The 22867-nt window shown below is 38.8% G+C and overlaps 1 protein-coding gene across 2 annotated transcripts in view; it reads left to right on the top strand.

Moving 5' to 3' along the window:
- The window catches only part of UBQLN1 (ubiquilin 1), a 59091-nt gene that overhangs the window by 13344 nt on the left and 22880 nt on the right, over positions 1 to 22867 (top strand). For both annotated transcript variants that reach the window (XM_006041964.3, XM_006041963.3), the window contains exon 2: positions 21889 to 22040. In XM_006041964.3, the coding sequence (XP_006042026.1) occupies positions 21889 to 22040 (152 nt within the window). The remainder of the gene's footprint in view (positions 1 to 21888; positions 22041 to 22867) is intronic.

Here is a 22867-nt window from a genome sequence, read left to right as displayed (position 1 = left end):
CGCAGACTTGAGGCAACATAGCCAAGGTTGTACAGCAATTGACTGGTGAAGCCAGAATATGGACCATATTTTCTGACTCCAGAATCAGTGCCCTCAAATACCAATATTTCTCCTCTAGTCATTACGTTGTGATTTTATCATTTACCAATCACTGTGCTAAATATATTACAATATACTATATAATCCTGCTTTATCTCTAAATAAATATGAAGTAGCTTATTCTTTCTTTGCTTTTTTCAAATGTTATGATGATTCTTTTTTTTTTTTTTTAAACTTTACATAATTGTATTAGTTTTGCCAAATATCAAAATGAATCTGCCACAGGTATACATGTGTTCCCCATCCTGAACCCTCCTCCCTCCTCCCTCCCCATACCATCCCTCTGGGTCGTCCCAGTGCACCAGCCCCAAGCATCCAGCATCGTGCATCGAACCTGGACTGGCAACTCGTTTCATACATGATATTTTACATGTTTCAATGCCATTCTCCCAAATCTTCCCACCCTCTCCCTCTCCCACAGAGTCCATAAGACTGTTCTATACATCAGTGTCTCTTTTTATGCACTGTTTTTTAATGAGGGTACTATAAGGTTAGTCAAACCTCAGGCATTTGGAGAATAATGCCTGAGGTTTGAGTAACCTTAAATGTATTTTTTACATTTTTTCTATTTTTTTTTTTGAGAGATATAAGCAGTACTGAAAAAAAACTGATTAAAAAGTAGAGACTCTCAAAGGAACTGTGACTTAAAATATCTGTAAAGATAAGAATGTACTGGAAGATAAAAAACAAATATAAGACAGTTCGAGAGTCTGGAACAGTATTTCTATATTGTAGGACAGCAGCTGATACTGTACCAGTAACTAACTCATTATTGTCAGAAAGTTAAATTGTATTTGGTAGAATGGAAAGCAGTTTTGATTTTCACACAGGCATGAACATTAGCTGGATAATCCACTGATGTGAAACACCTTACTTCGGATGATGATGAGAAAATGAGAAGGCTAACTGAATGTTTTGTAGATGGCTGAGTTGATTTCAGATCATTAAATAACTTACTTTGAAGTATGTTGAAATTTTGACTCTTGAGATTCTTGAGAATGTGTATAGTAGTTTTCACTTTTCAACCTTTCTAGCCTGTTGGAAATTTCTGTAGGTTGTCAAGAGCAAGACCAGAGTAGGAAACTTACATTTATAAGAAATATGTATCCTTAGAAACTTATTCCAGTATGTATTTTCGTTTTGAACTGGTGGCGGCCACATGAGCTGAAGGACAAAAATAAGCATATCTATCAAGGAAATAACTAAAGGAAATTATGAAAATCCTTTTTGGTTAGGATTCTTCCCTAGGTATATGGAAGCATTTTATATAATTTGTTGCAATAAATTTTATGTTTCTACAGAAGAATATTGTCTGGGCTTCCTTCTGTCTAAAGCTGCTTTGAGAATTTTTAAGAATGCTAATCAAAGAATTCGTGTCCAAAGATATATAAGCAGCTCATACAGCTCAATATCAGAAAAACAGCCCAGTCAAAAAATGGGCAGGACACCTAAACAGACATTTCTCTAAAGAAGACATACAGATGGCCAGTACACACATGAAAAGATGCTCCACAGTGCTAATTACTAGAGAAGTGCAAATCAGAGCTACTATGAGGCATCACCCTGCACCAGTCAGAATGGCCATCATCATAAAATCTACAAACAGTAAATGCTGGAGAGGATGTGCTGTTGATGGGAATGTAAACTGATACAGCCATTACGGAGAACAATGTGGAGATTCCTTTAAAAACCTGGAATAGATCTACCATATGACCCAGCAATCCTGCTACTGGGCATACACCCTGAGAAAACCACAATTGTATAAGACACATGTACCCCAATGTTCATTGCAACAATATTTACAATAGCCAGGACATGGATACAACTTAGATGTCCATAGACAGATGAATGGATAAAAATTGTGGTACATACCTACAATGGAATATTACTCAGTCATAAAAAGAAACAAATTTGAGTCAGTGGTAATGAGGTGGATGAACACCTTACAGAGTGAAATTGTCAAAGAAAAATACCGTATATTAATGCATATATATGGAATTTAGGAAAATAGTACCGAGGAACCTATTTGCAGGGAAAGGAGGGAGACATAGATGTAGAGAATGGGCTTGTGAACATAGCAGAGGAAGGAGAGGGTGGGAAGAATGGAGAAAGTAGCATTGACATATATACACTATCGTGTCAAATAGATAGCTAATGGAAGTGTGTGTGTGTGTGTGTGTGTGTGTGTGTGTGTGTTAGTCGTGTCCGACTCTTTGTGACTCCATGGACTGTAGCCGGCCAGGCTCCTCTGTCCGTGGGATTCTCCAGGCAAGAATACTGGAGTGGGTTGCCATTTCCTTCTTCAGGGGATCTTCCTGACCCAGGGATTGAAGCTGGCTCTCCTGCATTGCAGATAGATTCTTTACCGTCTGAGCTACAGGGAAGTCTGGTAGCTAATGGGAAGTTGCTGTTTAACACAAGGAGCCCAGCCTGGCACTCTGTGATGATGTAGAACGGTAGGATGGGGTTGGGGGGGAGGCTTATGAAGGAGGGGATATGCATGCACGCATGTGCTAAGTTGCTTCTGTTGTATTCGACTCTGTGCAACCCTGTGGACCATAGCCTGCCGGGCTCCTCTGTCCATGGGATTCTCCAAGGAAAAGACTACTAGGGTGGGTTGCTGTGCTCTCCTCCAGGGGATTTTCCTGACTCAGGGATTGAATCTGCATCTCTTATGTCTCCTACATTGGCAGGTGGGTTCTTTACCACTAGAGCCATCTGGGAAGCCAGTGTGTAATTATGACTGATTTTCGCTGTTGTACCGCAGAAAACATAGTAAGGCAATTTTCTTCCAATTAAAAAATAAATTAAAAAATCCAACTTGATGCTCTTGATTTAAAGTTGAATTTTTTAATTAATGCAAAATTTTGAGCATTCCATGTCAATAAATACAGGATTGCATTATTCTAAAAAAAAAAAAATGCTAATTTTTTTCCCCTAAGTCAGTCACTACTACTTAGTTTCTGATTTTTTTTCTTGTGTTCAATAAAAGTATAATAGATAAAACAGATAAGTTCAAATGTTAGAGATCGAATTGGAAAATTTGAAGCCACTGTAAACTATTTCCTCTGCCTTTTGTAGAGTACAGAATAGAAGTTTAAGGATGTATGAAGTAGATGCAGGATTTTTGGCTCTTCTGTAAAAATATAACATCATATTTGGATTAAATTTTTCTAAAATTTCGCTTATTTGGGAAACTAGAGCATAGCTGATTTGGTATAATTAAAATTAAGATTTACTCATTTTTGTTTTCAGTGGAGTGGCAGGCAGCTGAGAGTTATTGTTATCCTTTGTTTTTGTAAAGTTTGTTCCAAGCTTTGAATAATTTACTCAGAGTAAACCAATGTTAGTCTGTTTGGGAGTTCTAATTACCTAAATTGTTTGACATCAGTTATTTGAAATTTAAAATTTATCTTTATAAGAATTGGATTATAACAGGTAGTCACATTACACAGTTTCTCTTTGTACCCTATCTCTGTCATAATGCTTTCCGATCTTCAACGTGAAGTGCTATAATTCTTATTTTAAGTTGCCTTAGGTGCCCCTCAGAACCAAGAGTTTCATGAAGCTAGAGGATTCTAGTATCAGTGATGTTAATTTTCAACAATGCTGTAATTCTTTAGGAGAAAGTGATTTCTTTGAGTCTGTAAGGACTTGAGATTTTTGTGAATATTGAATGAGACGATGTGGGGATGTGGTTTGAGGCATGATGTAGCTGCTTAGTAAAATAATGATGAGTATAAGTGCATTTTGAACTGTGTGCCACTAAGATCTTACCCCTTTGCATCTAGGATATCAGAGAAGCCCCTAGTATGTCCCGAGAGCCAAACTATCCTTCCCAACATTGACAATTCATGGTTAGTAGGATTCTAGCCCTTAAATATTACTAAGGGCTCAACTAAAGCATTCACTACCACTCTATGATAGAAGCTTTTGAGGTTGTGGCTGTTTTGGATACCAGGTCTTAACTGTCTCTGCTTAATTATGCTCATGGATGACCCTCTCTTATTCTTGGATGATCATCTGTGTTGTGATTTCTGTGTCTCATAGCTGCCTAAAACTAGAATTTTTAGACAAACTTTATTTTTAAGGTTTTTATTGAAGTGTAGTTGATTTACAATGTTCTGTTAGTTTCAGGTGTACAGCAAAGTGAATGAGCTATACATATATATATCTCTCTCCACTCTTTTTTTAGTTTTTTCAGTCCATATAGGTCATTACAGAGTATTGAGTGGAGTTCCCTGTGCTGTTCAGTAGATTTTTATTTCAGTAATTCTGTTTGTTTATTTTGGGTTGTGCTGAGTCTTTATTGCTGTGCAGGCTTTTTTCTCTAGCTGCAGCCAGTGGGGGCTTGTCTCTAGTTAGGATGTGTGGGCTTCTCATTGTGTTGGCTTCAGTAGTGGAGCCATATAGGCTTAGTAGTTGTGACTCGTGGGCCTTAGGGTGTGCAGACTTCAGTAGTTGGCAGTTCCTGGGCTCTAGAGCACAGGCTCAGTATTTGTGGCGCGTAGGCTGAGTTGCTCCACGGCATGTGAAATCTTTTTGGATCAGGGATTGAACCCATGTCTTCTGCATTGGTAGGTGGATTCTTTACCACTAAGTCAACAGGGAAGCCCTGTAACAGTTTTTATATTGGACTATTCAGTGGATATGTCACTAGTTTTACTTTGTTTTTTACTTATTTATTTTTTAAAGCCATTTTGTATTGGGGTATAGTTGATTAATGGGGATGGAAGTTTGGGGGAGAATGGATACGTGTGTGTGTATGGCTGAATCCCTCTGCTGTGTGCCTGACTCTATTACGTATTTTTACTTTTTTAGTTTTTACGTTGTGCTGCACTGGGTCTTCATTGTGGTATGTGGGACTTCTCTTGTTGTGAATCATGGACTCTACAGAGTGTGCGTGTTCACTGATTGCAGCGCACAGACTTCTGTATTTGCAGTGTGCAGGCTTGGTGCCCTGTGGCATGTGGGATTTTAGTTCCCCAACCAGGGATTGAACCCGCATCCCCTGCATTGGAAGACAGATTCTTAACCGCTGGACCACCAGGGAAGTCCCATGTCAGAGGTTTTAAAGTTACCCGATTATTATTTTAGGATTAGTCCCCTTCCTTTGTTTATTGGCCATTTAGATTTCATTTTTGTGAAGTTCTTATTTCATTCTATTGGCTAGTTTTCAGTTGGGTTGCATTTTACTGGTTGGCAGGCTTTCTGTATAAAAGCTGGGTTTCAAGGTCTCTGTTGGTTTTTGGTATTGTAGATATTTTCACTCTGTTGCTTAACATTTTACTCTGTTAATGATAGTTTAATTTATTGTGGCTTTTTTATGGCTAAATTTTTTTGTGTCCTGTCTGCGAAATCTTTTCCAGTTGAACTAGTATTTTACTGATTTACCTTTTTGATGCTGTTTAATTGCATGGTAGGGCTTACTATGTGGCTCAGTGGTATAGAATCTGCCTGCCAAACAGGAGATATGGATTCAGTCTGTTTCAGGATCTTCCCCTGGAGAAAGGTATGGCAACCCACTCCAGTATTCTTGCTTGGAAAATCCCATGGGCAGAGGACCCTGGTGGGTGGCAGTCCTTGGGGTCGCAAAAGAGTTGGAAGTGACTTAGTGACTAAATAACAACAATTGAATGGTTCTGTTTACTTTGTGTGTGGAGTGCATGCTTTAAAAGATTTAAACTTCTTGAAATACGTTGACATGCTTTATGGCCCAGTATATTAGTTGCTGAAAAGTGAAAGTGAAAGTGAAATTGCTCAGTCATGTCCGGCTCTTTGCGACCCCATGGACGGTAACCTACCAGTCTCTTCAGGCTATGGAATTTTCCAGGCAAGAGTCCTGGAGTGGGTTGCCATTTTGTGTCCTACTCTTTTTTTATGACGCCAAAGAAATTGTAGCCTGCCAGGTTCCTCTGTCCATAGGATTTCCCAGGCAAGAATACTGGAGTGAGTGGCCATTTCCTTCTCCAGGGAATCTTCCTGACCCAGGGATTGAAGCTATGTCTCCTGTATTGGCAGAGGATTCTTTACCTCTGAGCCACCGGGGAGGCCAGTAGCCCAGTATGTAAGTTTGAACATGTACTAGAAAAGAACACTTATTCTGTGGTTGTTAGATACAGTGTTTTATACATGCCAGTTGAGTCATCAGTTAATTAAGTTCAAATCTTTTTTTTTTTCTTTTTGCCTGTTTTATTCTATCAGTTACTGAGGTAAATGTGCTATAAAATATGTTACTGTACTTTTGGATTAGTCTATTTTTCTCTGTAGTTCTATTTTATTTTTGCTTTATGTATTTTGAAGGTGTATTATGATATACATGTACATGTAAAGTTTTCTTGTGAATTGAACACTTTCTAATGTTGAAATGTCCTAGTTGCTTTTGTATTGTATTAAAGTTTGCTTTGTTCTGGGAACTATTCAGTATCCTGTGATAGACCATAATAGAAAAGAATTTGAAAAAGAATGTGTGTATATATTTATATATTTACACACAATATGTATAATTGAGTCTCTTTGCTGAACAGCAGTAATTAACACAACACTGTAAATCAGCTACACTTCAAGTGTCAAATTTAAAACTTTAAATTTTTTTAAAATTGTCGAGTAGCCTCACTAACTTTATTTGGTTAGTTTTTGTGTAGTCTATCTTCATTCTTTTTTTTTTGCTTCCCTTAGTAATTTATGTGTATCCTTTTTTAAGCAACATGAAATTGGGTTTTTAGATAGTCTGGCAATTTTGTCTTTGTAACAAGTAGTCTGTTATGTAATTATTGATACATTTGCTTTACATTTCCCATTTTACCATTGATTTCTGTTTTTCCTGTCTCTCCTATGTTGCTTTTTTCTCTTTTGTTTTGTGTTATTCCAGCTATCCGCCCCCCCGCCCCACTTTCCAGTTGCCCCTTTTATGAGGTTGGTAGATGTATGCTGTTGATATTGTTTAGTAGTTGTCCCAGAGAATACCATATGCATCTTACAGAATGTCTAAATCAGTAAGTCTTCTTTGCTGTTATTACAGGAACCTGAGAACAACTGAGCACTGTTTGTACCTGCCTGCAGACTCTATTTGAACCCCCCTCCTTCCTTCCTCCTTTGTCCTCTTCTTTTCCTCCTTCCAACGCAAGACATTGTTAATACTTTATAAAGTCAGTTTTTATTTTGATTTATTCTTTTCGTTGTTTTATTCCTTCACCTAGGAGAGGATCGTTTTTGTCTGTCTGAGGAACTCATTAACATTTCCTGTAGTCTGTATATGCTGGGTAACAAATTCTTGGTTTTTGTGTGTCAGAACATGTCTATTTTGATTGCATTTTTGGGGAAATTCGCACTGGTTATGAAATTTTAGTTTGCCAGTTACTCTTCCTGCTTTAAAATTTTTCTCAATTTTAAAATCATGGGTAATTTTATTCTTCACTTAAAAACAAATGAAAAAAATATGGCTAATTTTAAATATTAAAGAAGTAGAGATAATAGTAAGTTGACTCCCCATGAATCCTTCTCCCAGCTTTGACAATTAATCTTAGAGCCAGGCTTGTTTTAAGTGTACTTACCCTTAAGGCTCCTTCCAGTTCCATTATCTGACTCATCTCTCATGAATTATATCTCTTCATCCTTTAATATTTTAGCATGTATCTCTAAAAGATAAGGACCCTCTTTTAAAAAACACAGTACATTATCCAGCCTTCACCAATTAATACTGTCTGAATTTCACCAATCCAGAATTTCCCCATTGTCTCAAAATGACTATTTAAGTGTATCGATAGCATGAATTTACTATATATTTTTGCCTTTTTAAAAAAAGACTTTAGAGCAGTTTTAGGTTTATAGCAACTTGAGCAGGAAATAGAGAGTTCCCATACTCCTTGCGCCCCCCCCCCCCCCACACACACACACTTAAATCTCCCCATCAGCATCCCACGCTCAGATGGTACATTTGTTATAATTGATGGACCTACATTGACACATCCTTATCATTCAAAATTCATAGTTTAAGACTCACTCTTGGTGTTTTGACAAGTGTATATAGTGTATATGCTCTGCCTCTACCCTAACTCCTGGCAACCACTGATCCATTTACTGTCTCCATAGTTTTGTCCTTCCCAGAATATTGTCTAGTTGGAATTATACAGTATGTAGCTGCATTTAAGGTTCATCCATGGTTCTTTGGATGGTTTTATAGCTTATTTCTTTCTATTGCTAAATAATATCCCTTTGTCTGGGTGTACTGTGGTTTATTTATTCACCTGTGGAACAATTTCTTGGTTGCTTCCAAGCTTTGACATTAATGAATAAAGCTGTCATATACACCTGTGAGCAGGTTTTGTTTGTCCAAAAGTTCTCAACTCCTTTGGGTAAATACCAGGGAGAGGGTTCTTGCTGGACCCAATGGTAAGACTTTAGTTTTGTAGAAATTGCTAAACTCTTCCAAAGTGGCTATACCATTTTGTATTCCCATCAGCAATGAATGAGAGTTCCTGTTTCATTTCCTTGCCAGTATTTGATGATGTTTCTGTTTTAGTTTGGCCATCCTAATAGTTCTATAGCACTGTCTTTCTTGTTTTAATTGGCAATTTCCTAATGGCCTATGATACAAATATGCTTCTTTGCCATCTGTGTATCTTCTTTGGTGAGATATCTGTTAAAATTTTTGCCTGTTTTTTAAATTGTGTGTGTTTTTTTTTTAACCTTTATTTATTGATTTTTGTCTGCACTGGGCCTCTGTTGCTGTGCATGGCTTTCTCTCGTTGAGTTGAGCTTGGGCCACTTGTCAGTTGTGGTGCGCAGGCTTCTTGCAGTGACTTCTCTTGTTGTGGAGAACAGGCTGTAGGTGAAAGGGCTTCAGTCGTTGTGGTGCCCGGCCTCGGTAGTTGCGGCCCACAGGCTCTAGAGCGTGGTCTCAGTAGTTGTGGCACACGAGCCCAGCTGCCCCTTGGCATGTGGGATCCTCCCAGATCAGGGATCAAACCTGTGAACCCCGCATTTACAGGCAGACTGTCAACCACTGGATCACCAGAGAATTACTTTAAATAACAGTACTTTATAAGATGATCATTTCTAAGTGTTTTCTCCCAGTCTGGCTTTTCCCATTCTAGAGCAAAAGATGTGTGTTTCAAGTGAGATGCAAATAAAGCTCATATGTTGCAAGGAACTGATAAGTTTCATATTTTTTCCTCTTTTGTACTAATTATGCATTTGTTTTTCCTGCCTTGTTGCATTGGCAGGAGTTTTCAATATGATGTTGAATAGAATGAATAGAGAGCAGACATCACCCCCTTTTTTCCTTTAAAGTTTGTTTTTATTGTGGTAAAAGTCACATGATGTAAAACATAGCATTTTAACCATGTTTGATGGTACAGTTCAGTGGCAGTAAGTACATTCACATTGTTGGACAACTGTCACCATCATCCATCTCCCCAATTTTTCACCTTCCTAAACTGAAACTCTGTCTCCATTAAGCTCTAACTCCCCATTGCCCCTCCATGCTTCCCAGCCCCTGGCGTCTAGCAGTTAATTTTCTGACTAGGTATCTTGTCTGTTCTAGGTAATTTGTCTGTTCTAGGTATCTTGTATAAGTGGAATCAGTTATTATTTGGAGAGCAGACATCCTTGCTTTGTTACTGGTCTTAGAGGGAAAATATTCAATTGGTCACCATTATTACTCCAAACAGTAGATACTTTGTAGATGTACTTTATCAGGTCTTAAGTAGTTTCCTTTTATTCCTGATTTCCTGGGAATTTTCTTAGAAATGAATGCTTTATAATGCTTTTTTGTTATTGATTGATGAGATGGTGTGGATTTTCTTTTCCTTTTGTCAATATGGTAAATTATTGGTTTTTCAAATGTTGAAATTTCTAGGGTAAACCTCACTTGGTCACTAATAATTATTCTTGTTCTGTATTGCTGGATTTAACTTGTTGGTATTTTATGGAGCATTTCTGTCTCTGTTCATGAGGGATATTGGTCTGTGGTTTTTCTTTTCTAGTTTTGGTATCAGGGTAATATTGCCCTCATGAAATTAATTGAAAATGTTTTCCTTTTCTATTTTCAGAAGAGAGGATGAGAGTTCTGGTAGCTTGAATCTTTCAAGATATTGGTCCATTTCATCCAAGTTATCAAACACCTTGCATGCAGAGTTTTTCTTGAGCTTTTCTGGTGGCTCAGTCATAAAGAATATGCCTGCCTGTGCAGGAGACTTGGGTTTCATCACTGGATCGGGAATATCCGTTGGAGAAGGAAATGGTTCATGGGATCGCAAAAGAGTTGGACACGATTTACTAGCTAAACAACAACAATAAGGAATAAGGAATTTTCCTTATTATCCTTTTAATTGTGAGGTCTGTAGTCATTTCCTTTTCTTGTTCCTGATATTGCTAATTTATATCTTCTGGCTTTTTTTTTGGCCTATGTATCTAGATTCTAATCAATTTTACTGATATTTTGAGAGATGTTTTTCTTATTTTTCTGTTTTTGATTTCTGCTCTTTTCTGCGGGGGGTTCATTTGTTCAGAGAAGGCAATGGCACCCCACTCCAGTACTCTTGCCTGGAAAATCCCATGGGCAGAGGAGCCTGGTAGGCTGCAGTCCATGGGGTCGCGAAGAGTTGGACATGACTGAGCGACTTCACTTTCTCTTTTCACTTTCATGCATTGGAGAAGGAAATGGCAACCCACTCCAGTGTTCTTCCCTGGAGAATCCCAGGGATGGAGAAGCCTGGTGGGCTGCCGTCTCTGGGGTCACACAGAGTCGGACACGACTGAAGTTACTTAGCATAGCATAGCATAGCATTTGTTGTTTTTCTTGTTTTCTAAAGGTTGAAACTCGAGGTTGCTGATTTGTGACCTTTCTTAAATTTATGTCTTTAACGCTATAAATTTTTCTAGGTATTGCTGTAGCTGCATCTTACAAATTTTGACATTGTAGCTTCATTTTTGTTCAGTTGAAAATATTTTTTTATTTGTTCTTCAAGACTTTCTTTTTGACCCATGACTTATTTGGAAGTGTTTTGTTTAATGTGGAAATGTTTCAGGTATCTCTCTGTTACCGAGAGAGGTATTTCTAACAGGTATTTCTACTGTTACTCCATTACTGTCAGAGAATATACTTACATGGTTTCAAACTTACAGTTATTAACATTTCCAAGGTTTGTTTTAAGACCCAGTTTATGATTTTATCTTGGTCGAGTGTCCCATGTTAACTTAAAAGTTTCATTTTCATCTATAGGTTCCTCTCTGCTTTTTTCCTGTTAGCAAGTTATTTGTTAAGGACACCTTTTGTGTTGTTGATTTTAGTGACTGTTTACTTTTAATGTCACTTACTATGTTCATTCAATTTAGTTCAGTCGCTCAGTCGTGCCCGACTCTTTGCGACCCCATGAATCGCAGGACGCCAGGCCTCCCTGTCCATCACCAACTCCCGGAGTTCACTCAGACTCACGTCCATTGAGTCAGTGATGCCATCCAGCCATCTCATTCTCTGTCATCCCCCTCTCCTCCTGCCCCCAATCCCTCCCAGCATCAGAGTCTTTTCCAATGAGTCAACTCTTCGCATGACGTGGCCAAAGTACTGGAGTTTCAGCTTCAGCATCATTCCTTCCAAAGAAATCCCAGGGCTGATCTCCTTCAGAATGGACAGGTTGGATCTCCTTGCAGTCCAAGGGACTCTCAAGAGTCTTTTCCAACACCACAGTTCAAAAGCATCAGTTCTTCGGCGCTCAGCCTTCTTCACAGTCCAACTCTCACATCCATACATGACCACTGGAAAAACCATAGCCTTGACTAGACGGACCTTAGTTGGCAAAGTGATGTCTCTGCTTTTGAATATGCTATCTAGGTTGGTCATAACTTTCCTTCTAAGGAGTAAGCGTCTTTTAATTTCATGACTGCAGTCACCATCTGCAGTGATTTTGGAGCCCAAAAAAATAAAGTCTGACACTGTTTCCACTGTTTCCCCATCTATTTCCCATGAAGTGATGGGACCAGATGCCATGATCTTCGTTTTCTGAATGTTGAGCTTTAAGCCAACTTTTTCACTCTCCTCTTTCACTTTCATCAAGAGGCTTTTCAGTTCCTCTTCACTTTCTGCCATAAGGGTGGTGTCATCTGCATATCTGAGGTTATTGATATTTCTCCCGGCAATCTTGATTCCAGCTTGTGTTTCTTCCAGTCCAGCGTTTCTCATGATGTACTCTGCATATAAGTTAAATAAACAGGATGACAATATACAGCCTTGACGTACTCCTTTTGCTATTTGGAACCAGTCTATTGTTCCATGTCCAGTTCTAACTGTTGCTTCCTGACCTGCATACAGATTTCTTAAGAGGCAGGTCAGGTGGTCTGGTATTCCCATCTCTTTCAGAATTTTCCACAGTTTATTTTGATCCACACAGTCAAAGGCTTGGCATAGTCAATAAAGCAGAAATAGATGTTTTTCTAGATCTGTCTTGCTTTTTCCATGATCCAGCGGATGCTGGCAATTTGATCTCTGGTTCCTCTGCCTTTTCTAAAACCAGCTTGAACATCAGGAAGTTCACGGTTCACGTATTGCAGAAGCCTGGCTTGGAGAATTTTGAACATTACTTTACTAGCATGTGAGATGAGTGCAATTGTGTGGTAGTTTGAGCATTCTTTGGCATTGCCTTTCTTTGGGATTGGAATGAAAACTGACCTTTTCCAGTCATGTGGCCACTGCTGAGTTTTTCAAATTTGCTGGCATATTGAGTGCAGCACTTTCACAGCATCATCTTTCAGGATTTGAAAGAGCTCCACTGGAATTCCATCACCTCCACTAGCTTTGTTCGTAGTGATGCTTTCTAAGGCCCACTTGACTTCACATTCCTGGATGTCTGGCTCTAGGTCAGTGATCACACCATCGTGATTATCTGGGTCATGAAGATCTTTTTTGTACAGTTCTTCTGTGTATTCTTGCCACCTCTTCTTAATATCTTCTGCTTCTGTTAGGTTTAGGTCCATACTATTTCTGTCCTTTATCAAGCCCATCTTTGCATGAAAAGTTCCCTTGGTATCTCTAATTTTCTTGAAGAGATCTCTAGTCTTTCCCAGTCTGTTGTTTTCCTCTATTTCTTTGCATTGATTGCTGAGGAAGGCTTTCTTATCTCTCCTTGCTATTCTTTGGAACTCTGCATTCAGATGCTTATGTCTTTCCTTTTCTCCTTTGCTTTTCGCTTCTCTTCTTTTCACAGCTATTTGTAAGGCCTCCCCAGACAGCCATTTTGCTTTTTTGCATTTCTTTTCCATGGGGATGGTCTTGATCCCTGTCTCCTGTACAATGTCACAAACCTCATTCATTAATTGCCTGCAAATTTGGGGGAAATTTATTAGACCTAGAGCACTGTCCATCAGAACCATCTGATCACCTGGGAAGCTTGTTAAACCATAGATTAAAAAAATAAAAAAACAAAACATAGCTTGCTGGACCTCATCCTGAGAGTTTCAGATTTGACTGGGTTCTGAGAATTTGCATTTCTATCAAATTAACCTGGTAATGGTGAAAGTTGCTCATCTGGGGGACAGCACTTTGAGAAGTACAGCTCTAGAACAGTTTCTCAACCTCATTATTGTTGACATTTGGGGTTTTAAAATCCTTTGTTGTTGAGGCTGAGCTGTGTGTTGTAGTTATTTAGCCTCTTCGTCTCTACCCACTAGTGGCCCTTAACCCATGTTGTGACAACCAAAAATGTCCTCAAATATTGCCAGATGCTCCCCAGGGCAGATAGAGGCCTCCACTCACTTCAGGAACCACTGCCTTGCATAGCTATCTAGTGAAAACCCTTAAGTCCTTACCTCTAAGTTCTTTTCTTTTAGCCTAGTTAGATTTTCCTTGGAGACATTGTATATTATTATTTTTATGCTTGGATGTTGAAAGTCCAGACGTCAGTATGCCGTTTGATAGCCGTGAGGGGAATGGGGAGAGGCTAAGCATCTAGTATGTCTCTGTTGACTTAATCTTCTTGTTTTAGTGCTGTACTCCTGTTCTCGGTGTGTAGTATGTTCTTTAGTCTAGAGACCCTGTTCTCCTTCCAAAGGAAAAAAAATCCTTCTTTTTGTTGGGTTTGGGGAGGGACGATTGCTTGCTTAGCATGCGAAGATGTGTCTGCTTTGACTTTCAAATCCCCTATTTTAGTCCTTCAGCATCTGTCACCTTATACCCTGTTCTCAGCCCCTGGTGGTACCATATTGAGTCTTCTAGGAATTCTGTAGATTGTGGGGATAGATTATGGGGATTGTATTAGCTTGGTTTTCTGTATTGCCAGTTGAGGATTCAGTTCTCCTGGGTCCATTGGATGTTTAGGATCAAAACCTTGTTCTAGTTAAAACCAAAAAGTCTCAATTTCTTGTATTTTATGAGTTCGTGCCTTAAAATGTTTCTTCTTCCAGATCGTATTCTGATTGAGACATATCTAGAATATGTAAATAATTTTTATAGCTCAGTAATAGGAAGGCAAATAACCCAGTTAAAAAATGGGCAAAGGATGTGAATAAAGTTGTCCAAAAATATAAATATAAGCACATGAAAAGATGCTCAATGTCATTAGTTGTCAGGGGAATGCAAATCAAAACTACAGTACATCTACTAGGGTGGCTATTAAAAACAGGTAATAAATATTGGTGACAGTGTGGAGAGATTAGAACCTTATACACTGCTGGTAGGATTGTACAATAGTAATAGCCATTAAAGACTTAGGATTACGCTCTGGTGCTTCCTCAAGTGATTAAGAATTAACAGTAATTTAATTCTGCATCTGAGTATATATCCAAGAGAAATGCAGTCACATGTCCACAGGAAACCTTGTACATAAAACACTTGTTGTTGTTTAGTCGCTGTGTCATGTCTGACTCTTTCAGGACCCCATGGGCTGTAGCCTGCCAGCCTCCTCTGTCCATGAGATTTCCCAGGCAAGAATGTTGGAGTGGATTGCTGTTTTCTTTCTCCAGGGGATCTTCCCCATTCAGTTTATAGCAACATTATTCATAATAGCCCAAAGGTGGAAACAGCCCAAGTGCCCATCAATTGATGGATAAACAAAATGCTGTATATTCATACATTAGAATGTTTGGCCATAAAAAGGGATAAAGTAGTGATACATACCACAACATGCATGCACCTTTCAAACGTGTTAAGTGAAATTGCCAAGTGCTAACCACTGGACCGCCAGGGAACTCCCCAATTAGTGGTTTCTTATGGTTTGGAGTGATGGGGGGATAGGAAGGTCATAACTAAAAGGTACTGGTTTCTTTTTGAGAACATGAAAATTTCAAAATTGACCATGGTGATGGTTGGATGAAATCTGTGAATATACTAAAAGGCCATTGTACACCAGAAATGGGTGACTGAAGTGACTTAGCACAGAGTATAGTTAATCTGAGTTCAGTCACCCAGTCGTGTCTGACTCTTTGCAACCCCATGAACCATAGTATGCTAGGCCTCCCTGTCTATCACCAGCTCCTGGAGTCCACCCAAACCCATGTCCATTGAGTCGGTGATGCCATCCAACCATCTCATCCTCTGTCGTCCCCTTCTCCTCCTGCCTTCAGTCTTTCCCAGCATCAGGGTCTTTTCAGATGAGTCAGCTCTTCCCATGAGGTGGCCAAAGTATTGGAGTTTCAGCTTCAGCATCAGTCCTTCCTGTAGGATGGACTGGTTGGATCTCCTTGCAGTTCAAGGGACTCTCAAGAGTTGCTCCAACACCACAGTTCAAAAGCATCAATTCTCTGCACTCAGCTTTCTTTATAGTCCAACTGTCACATCCACATATGACTACTGGAAAAACCATAGGCTTGACTAGATGGACCTTTGTTGGCAAAGTAATATCTCTGCTTTTTAATATGCTGTCTAGGTTGTTCATAACTTTCCTTCCAAGGAGTAAGTGTCTTTTAATTTCACGGCTGCAGTCACCATCTGCAGTGATTTTGGAGCCCAGAAAAATAAAGTCAGCCACTGTTTCCCCATCTATTTGTCATGAAGTGATGTGACTGGATGCCATGAAATTAGTTTTCTGAATGTTGAGCTTTAAACCAACTTTTACACTCTCCTCTTTCACTTTGATTAAGAGGCTCTTTAGTTTTTCTTTACTTCCTGCCATAAGGGTGGTGTCATCTGCATATCTGTGGTTATTGATATTTCTCCCAGCAATCTTGATTCCAGCTTGTGCTTCCTCCAGCCCGGCGTTTCTCATGATGTACTCTGCATATAAGTTAAATAAGCAGGGTGATAATATACAGCCTTGATGTACTCCTTTTCCTATTTGGAACCAGTCTGTTGTTCCATGTCCAGTTCTAACTGTTGCTTCCTGACCTGCATACAGATTTCTCAAGAGGCAGGTCAGGTGGTCTGGTATTCCCATCCCTTTCAGAATTTTCCACAGTTTATTGTGATCCACACAGTCAAAGGCTTTGGCATAGTCAATAAAGCAGAAATAGAGGTTTTTCTGGAACTCTCTTGCTTTTTCCATGATCCAGCAGATGTTGGCAATTTGATCTCTGGTTCCTCTACTTTTTCTAAAACCAACTTGAAGATCTGGAAATTCACAGTTCTCGTATTGCTGAAGCCTGGCTTGGAGAATTTTAAGCATCACTTTACTAGTGTGTGAGATGAATGTAATTGTGCGGTAGTTTGAGCATTCTTTGGCATTGCCTTTCTTTGGGATTGGAATGAAAACTGACCTTTTCCAGTCCTGTGGCCACTGCTGAGTTTTCCAAATTTGCTGGCATATTGAGTGCAGCACTTTCAAAGCATCATCTTTCAGGATTTGAAATAACTGGAATTCCATCACCTCCACTAGCTTTGTTCATAGTGATGATTCCTAAGGCCTACTTGACTTCACATTCCAGGGTGTCTGGCTCTAGGTGAGTGATCACACTATTGTGATTATCTGGATGGTGAAGATCTTTTTTGTACAGTTCTTCTGTGTATTCTTGCCACCTCTTTTTAATATCTTCTGCATCTGTTAGGTCCATACCATTTCTGTCCTTTATCGAGCCCATCTTTGCATGAAAAGTTCCCTTGGTATCTCTAATTTTCTTGAAGAGATCTCTAGTCTTTCCCATTCTGTTGTTTTCCTCTATTTCTTTGCATTGATTGCTGAGGAAGGCTTTCTTATCTCTCCTTGCTATTCTTTGGAACTCTGCATTCAAATGGGTATATCTTTCCTTTTCTCCTTTGCTTTTTTTTTTTATTTTTTAACTTTACAATATTTTATTGGTTTTGCCATATATCAAAATGAATCTGCCACAGATATACATGTGTTCCCCATCCTGAACCCTCCTCCCTCCCCATACCATCCCTCTGGGTCGTCCCAGTGCACCAGCCCCAAGCATCCAGTATCGTGCATCGAACCTGGACTGGCGACGATTGGTTCTTAAAGTCAAACCTAGTTTTCAAGCTTGAAAAAGAAAAGTGAAAGTGAAGTTGCTCAGTCGTGTCCGACTCTTTCCGACCCCATGGACTGTAGCCTGCTAGGCTCCTCCATCCATGGGATTCTCCAGGCAAGAATACTGCAGTGGGTTGCCATTTCCTTCTCCAGGGGATCTTCCCAACACAGGGATCGAACCCGAGTCTCCACACTGCAGGCAGACTCTTTACCATCTCTGCCACCAGGGGCTCCAATTTCAATCTTAACCTGACAGTTGATTAGCTGTCACTGTGAGAGGAGCATATTGAACCCCCGTCTGTTTCTGTATCTGAAATAGGATTAAAAGTCATCTTCAGTTACTGAGGTTTAAAAAGCTGGCCTTGTAGTAGCTACTGTTTATTAAACTACCTTATGTACCTGATGCTTGAATTTTACATACATTCTCATTCGATTCTTGTAAAACTATGTGCTATGCATATTACCTTATTATTTCTAACAGCTGCCAAAGAGAGAAATGAAATGCTTAATAATATGAGAATGGTTAATTCATGATTGGACTTAATCTTTTTATATAAAATATTGTGCTACTGGTGCTTTAGCAAAGATTTTCCTATTTTAAAATTGCTTATCTTATATACAAGGGTTCATATCAGATCAGATCAGTCGCTCAGTCGTGTCCGACTCTTTGCGACCCCATGAATCGCAACACGCCAGGCCTCCCTGTCCATCACCAACTCCTGGAGTTCACTGAGATTCACGTCCATCGAGTCAGTGATGCCATCCAGCCATCTCATCCTCTGTCGTCCCCTTCTCCTCTTGCCCCCAACCCCTCCCAGCATCAGAGTCTTTTCCAATGAGTCAACTCTTTGCATGAGGTGGCCAAAGTATTGGAGTTTCAGCTTTAGCATCATTCCTTCCAAAGAAATCCCAGGGCTGATCTCCTTCAGAATGGACTGGTTGGATCTCCTTGCAGTCCAAGGGACTCTCAAGAGTCTTCTCCAACACCACAGTTCAAAAGCATCAATTCTTCGGCGCTCAGCCTTCTTCACAGTCCAACTCTCACATCCATACATGACCACTGGAAAAACCATAGCCTTGACTAGACGAACCTTTGTTGGCAAAGGAATGTCTCTGCTTTTGAATATGCTATCTAGGTTGGTCATAACTTTCCTTCCAAGGAGTAAGCGTCTTTTAATTTCATGGCTGCAGTCACCATCTGCAGTGATTTTGGAGCCCCCAAAAATAAAGTCTGACACTGTTTCCACTGTTTCCCCATCTATTTCCCATGAAGTGATGAGACCAGATGCCATGATCTTCGTTTTCTGAATGTTGAGCTTTAAGCCAACTTTTTCACTCTCCACTTTCACTTTCATCAAGAGGCTTTTGAGTTCCTCTTCACTTTCTGCCATAAAGGTGATGTCATCTGCATATCTAAGGTTATTGATATTTTTCCCGGCAATCTTGACTCCAGCTTGTGTTTCTTCCAGTCCAGCATTTCTCATGATGTACTCTGCATATAAGTTAAATAAACAGGGTGACAGTATACAGCCTTGACGTACTCCTTTTCCTATTTGGAACCAGTCTGTTGTTCCATGTCCAGTTCTAACTGTTGCTTCCTGACCTGCATACAGATTTCTTAAGAGGCAGATCAGGTGGTCTGGTATTCCCATCTCGTTCAGAATTTTCCACAGTTTATTGTGATCCATATAGTAAAAGGCTTTGGTATAGTCAATAAAGCAGAAATAGATGTTTTTCTGGAACTCTCTTGCTTTTTCCATGATCCAGTGGATGTTGGCAATTTGATCTCTGGTTCCTCTTCCTTTTCTAAAACCAGCTTGAACATCAAGAAGTTCACGGTTCACATATTGCTGGCTTGGAGAATTTTGAGCATTACTTTACTAGCGTGTGAGATGAATGCAATTGTGTGGTAGTTTGAGCATTCTTTGGCATTGCCTTTCTTTGGGATTGGAATGAAAACTGACCTTTTCCAGTCCTGTGGCCACTGCTAAGTTTTCCAGATTTGCTGGCATGTTGAGTGCAGCACTTTCACAGCATCATCTTTCAGGATTTGGAATAGCTCAACTGGAATTCTATCACCTCCACTAGCTTTGTTCGTAGTGATGCTTTCTAAGGCCCACTTGACTTCACTTTCCTGGATGTCTGGCTCTAGGTCAGTGATCACACCATCGTGATTATCTGGGTCATGAAGATCTTTTTTGTACAGTTTTTCTGTGTAATCTTGCCATCTCTTCTTAATATCTTCTGCTTCTGTTAGGTCCCTACCATTTCTGTCCTTTATCGAGCCCGTCTTTGCATGAAATGTTCCTTTGGTATCTCTAATTTTCTTGAAGAGATCTCTAGTCTTCCCCATTCTGTTCTTTTCCTCTATTTCTTTGCATTGATCGCTGAAGAAGGCTTTCTTATCTCTCCTTGCTATTCTTTGGAACTCTTCATTCAGATGTTTATATCTTTCCTTTTCTCCTTTGCTTTTCGCTTCTCTTCTTTTCACAGCTATTTGTAAGGCCTCCCCAGACAGTCATTTTGCTTTTTTGCCTTTCTTTTCCATGGGGATGGTCTTGATCTCTTGTCTGCTGTACAATGTCACGAACCTCATTCCATACTTCATCAGGCACTCTATCAGATCTAGTCCCTTAAATCTATTTCTCACTTCCACTGTATAATCATAAGGGATTTGATTTAGGTCATACCTGAATGGTCTAGTGGTTTTCCCTACTTTCTTCAATTTAAGTCTGAATTTGGCAATAAGGAGTTCATGGTCTGAGCCACAAGCAGTGCCTGGTCTTGTTTTTGCTGACTGTATAGAGCTTCTCCATCTTTGGCTGCAAAGAATATAATCCATCTGATTTCAGTGTTGACCATCTGGTGATGTCCATGTATAGAGTCTTCTCTTGTGTTGTTGGAAGAGCGCATTTGTTATGACCAGTGCATTTTCTTGGCAAAACTCTATTAGTCTTTGCCTTGCTTCATTCCGTATTCCAAGGCCACATTTGCCTGTTACTCCAGGTGTTTCTTGACTTCCTACTTATGCATTCCAGTCCCCTATAATGAAAAGGACATCTTTTTTGACTGTTAGTTCTAAAAGGTCTTGTAGGTCTTCATAGAACCGTTCAACTTCAGCTTCTTCAGCGTTACTGGTTGGGGCATAGACTTGGATTACTGTGATGTTGAATGGTTTGCCTTGGAAACAAAGAGTCCGAAATGCAGTACGTGGATGCAATCTCAAAAACGACAGAATGATCTCTGTTCGTTTCCAAGGCAAACCATTCAATATAAAAGGGTTATATATCATATATTTTCAAAGGAAGGAAAGTTCAGATGGTACAGGTCTGAAATATTTACTGCAGTATAATTTCACGTTATGATTTTTAAATAAAAGTTAGATTGAGTGTTGTAACTTGGTTATGGAAAATTTCATTTATACACAAAGATAGAATGTGATGAATTTTGGTTCACCTCTGACAATGATTGACGTATGATCTATCTTGCTTTATATTTGTATTCCTCTACATCTCCCCTCCTACCCCTGGAAGAAAATGTTAGATATTATTTAACGTGTCTTTCCACTTATTGTGACAACCAGAAATACCCCTTATATTTCCAAAACATTGCCTTGATGATAATGTTATTGTCTATTGAGATAATTTGTGTAGGGCATTGTGGTATGATGGGATTCTTTGAATTTCTTTACCCACCCTGAGATTTTCTGACTTCCAACAGTGGAGTAAAACCTAAGTATATAGGTGATTTTGGTGAAAGTGTGAGAAACTTATCTAGCATAGAATAAGTAAACTTTTCTTATCTTGGTTTGGCCAGAAAGTTTGTTCTGGCTTTTCTGCAAGATATTATGGAAAAACTCAAATGAAGTTTTTGGGTAGTCCAGTAGTATGACACACTCTTCTGTTGTATGTTTCTGCATTTTATTCTCCTCCCCAGGAAGTCTTTCTTGGCTTCTTCCTAATTACGTTTTACGAAAACTTTGCCTAAGTCAATAATAAGAGGTTGGCTTTCTCTATATTGAAGTAGAAAGGAGCAGAATTTGAGATGGAAATATGAGGAAAGGAATATTGTAAACTTGATAAGAGCTATGTGTAGCTTGAACAGCATTTAGTACCATTGATGTAAAATTGAATAAGGCTATGACAAAGAAGTGGATTATTAGGCTTTGAATATAGGATATATGCATCTGTAATAAAACGTTTGCATTAGAGATGAGTGAAATGGTAATACTCATTTCCCACTAAGATCAAGATACGGACACAGAAAGGATATGTCTTCATACTGTTTGAGTTATTGTAGTATCAGTAATTGGGGGCTTTTTGAAGTACTTCTTCTAGAAACTAGACTGGATAATGCTATGTAAATATCTATAATACATATTTATTTTATTCTTACTTAGTTCAAGGAAGAAATCTCTAAACGTTTCAAATCACATACTGACCAACTTGTGTTGATATTTGCTGGAAAAATTTTAAAAGATCAAGATACTTTGAGTCAGCATGGAATTCACGATGGACTTACTGTTCACCTTGTCATCAAAACACAAAACAGGTAAGTTTTTAGAAACATTTTAGCTGTAAACCATGAATAAATGTTTATAATTCCCTTTTAAAAATAACTAGTCTTGCCTTTAAATGATTTGCTGTCATTAATGTGTAAATAGATTAAAATTCATTTATTTGCTGCTGTTGATAACCAGATGTTTTTTAAAAAGCCAGTATGATTCAGTAATGCTAATACTTACACATTTGATATTTTAGAATGTTCATCATCATTATTATTATATTACTTGAATTACAGAACAACCAAATTAATGTTTTGAGCTGTGTTTTTTGGTCTCAGAATTTTGGACAAAGATTAGAGGTGTGATTCATCTTTGCAAACCACAAATTAGTAACCATATTTCATTAAATCTAAGGCACTATTCAGTTCTTAAGAGATACTTTTATTTGTGTACCAATAAGAAAAAAATATCACCCATTAAATTGGTATATTTTCTTTTCATTTAGAATTATTTTCTACTTAGTGAAAGAGCTCCTTAGAGCTTCCTTAGACATATTCTTACTTGGATATGGTATTTTATCATCATTCAGACTAAGTGAGATTCAGAACTCTTCACTGGTGTCAGACGGAAAGGTTTTCTAATAAACTCGCCTTATTTTTTGCTTGATATTAAGTAATAATGAGTTATTATTTGTATTGATTTTGCAGTCTTCTTTGGTCAAGTCTCTTTTTTTACTTTCAGCATTTTTAGTTCTGAGTAAAACTGCTCCCCAGTCCTTAAGAACTTAGGAGATAGATTAAAAATTGCTTATACAGTCAGGCTTTGTGATTGTCATCAGTCATTAATTCTTTTCTGTGAGGTGATCTGTCTCCCT

Source organism: Bubalus bubalis, chromosome 3, assembly GCF_019923935.1.
Source record: "Bubalus bubalis isolate 160015118507 breed Murrah chromosome 3, NDDB_SH_1, whole genome shotgun sequence".
Taxonomy (NCBI): domain Eukaryota; kingdom Metazoa; phylum Chordata; class Mammalia; order Artiodactyla; family Bovidae; genus Bubalus; species Bubalus bubalis.
Note: the sequence above shows the minus strand (reverse complement) of the source record. Positions and strands in the feature narration are given on the sequence as shown.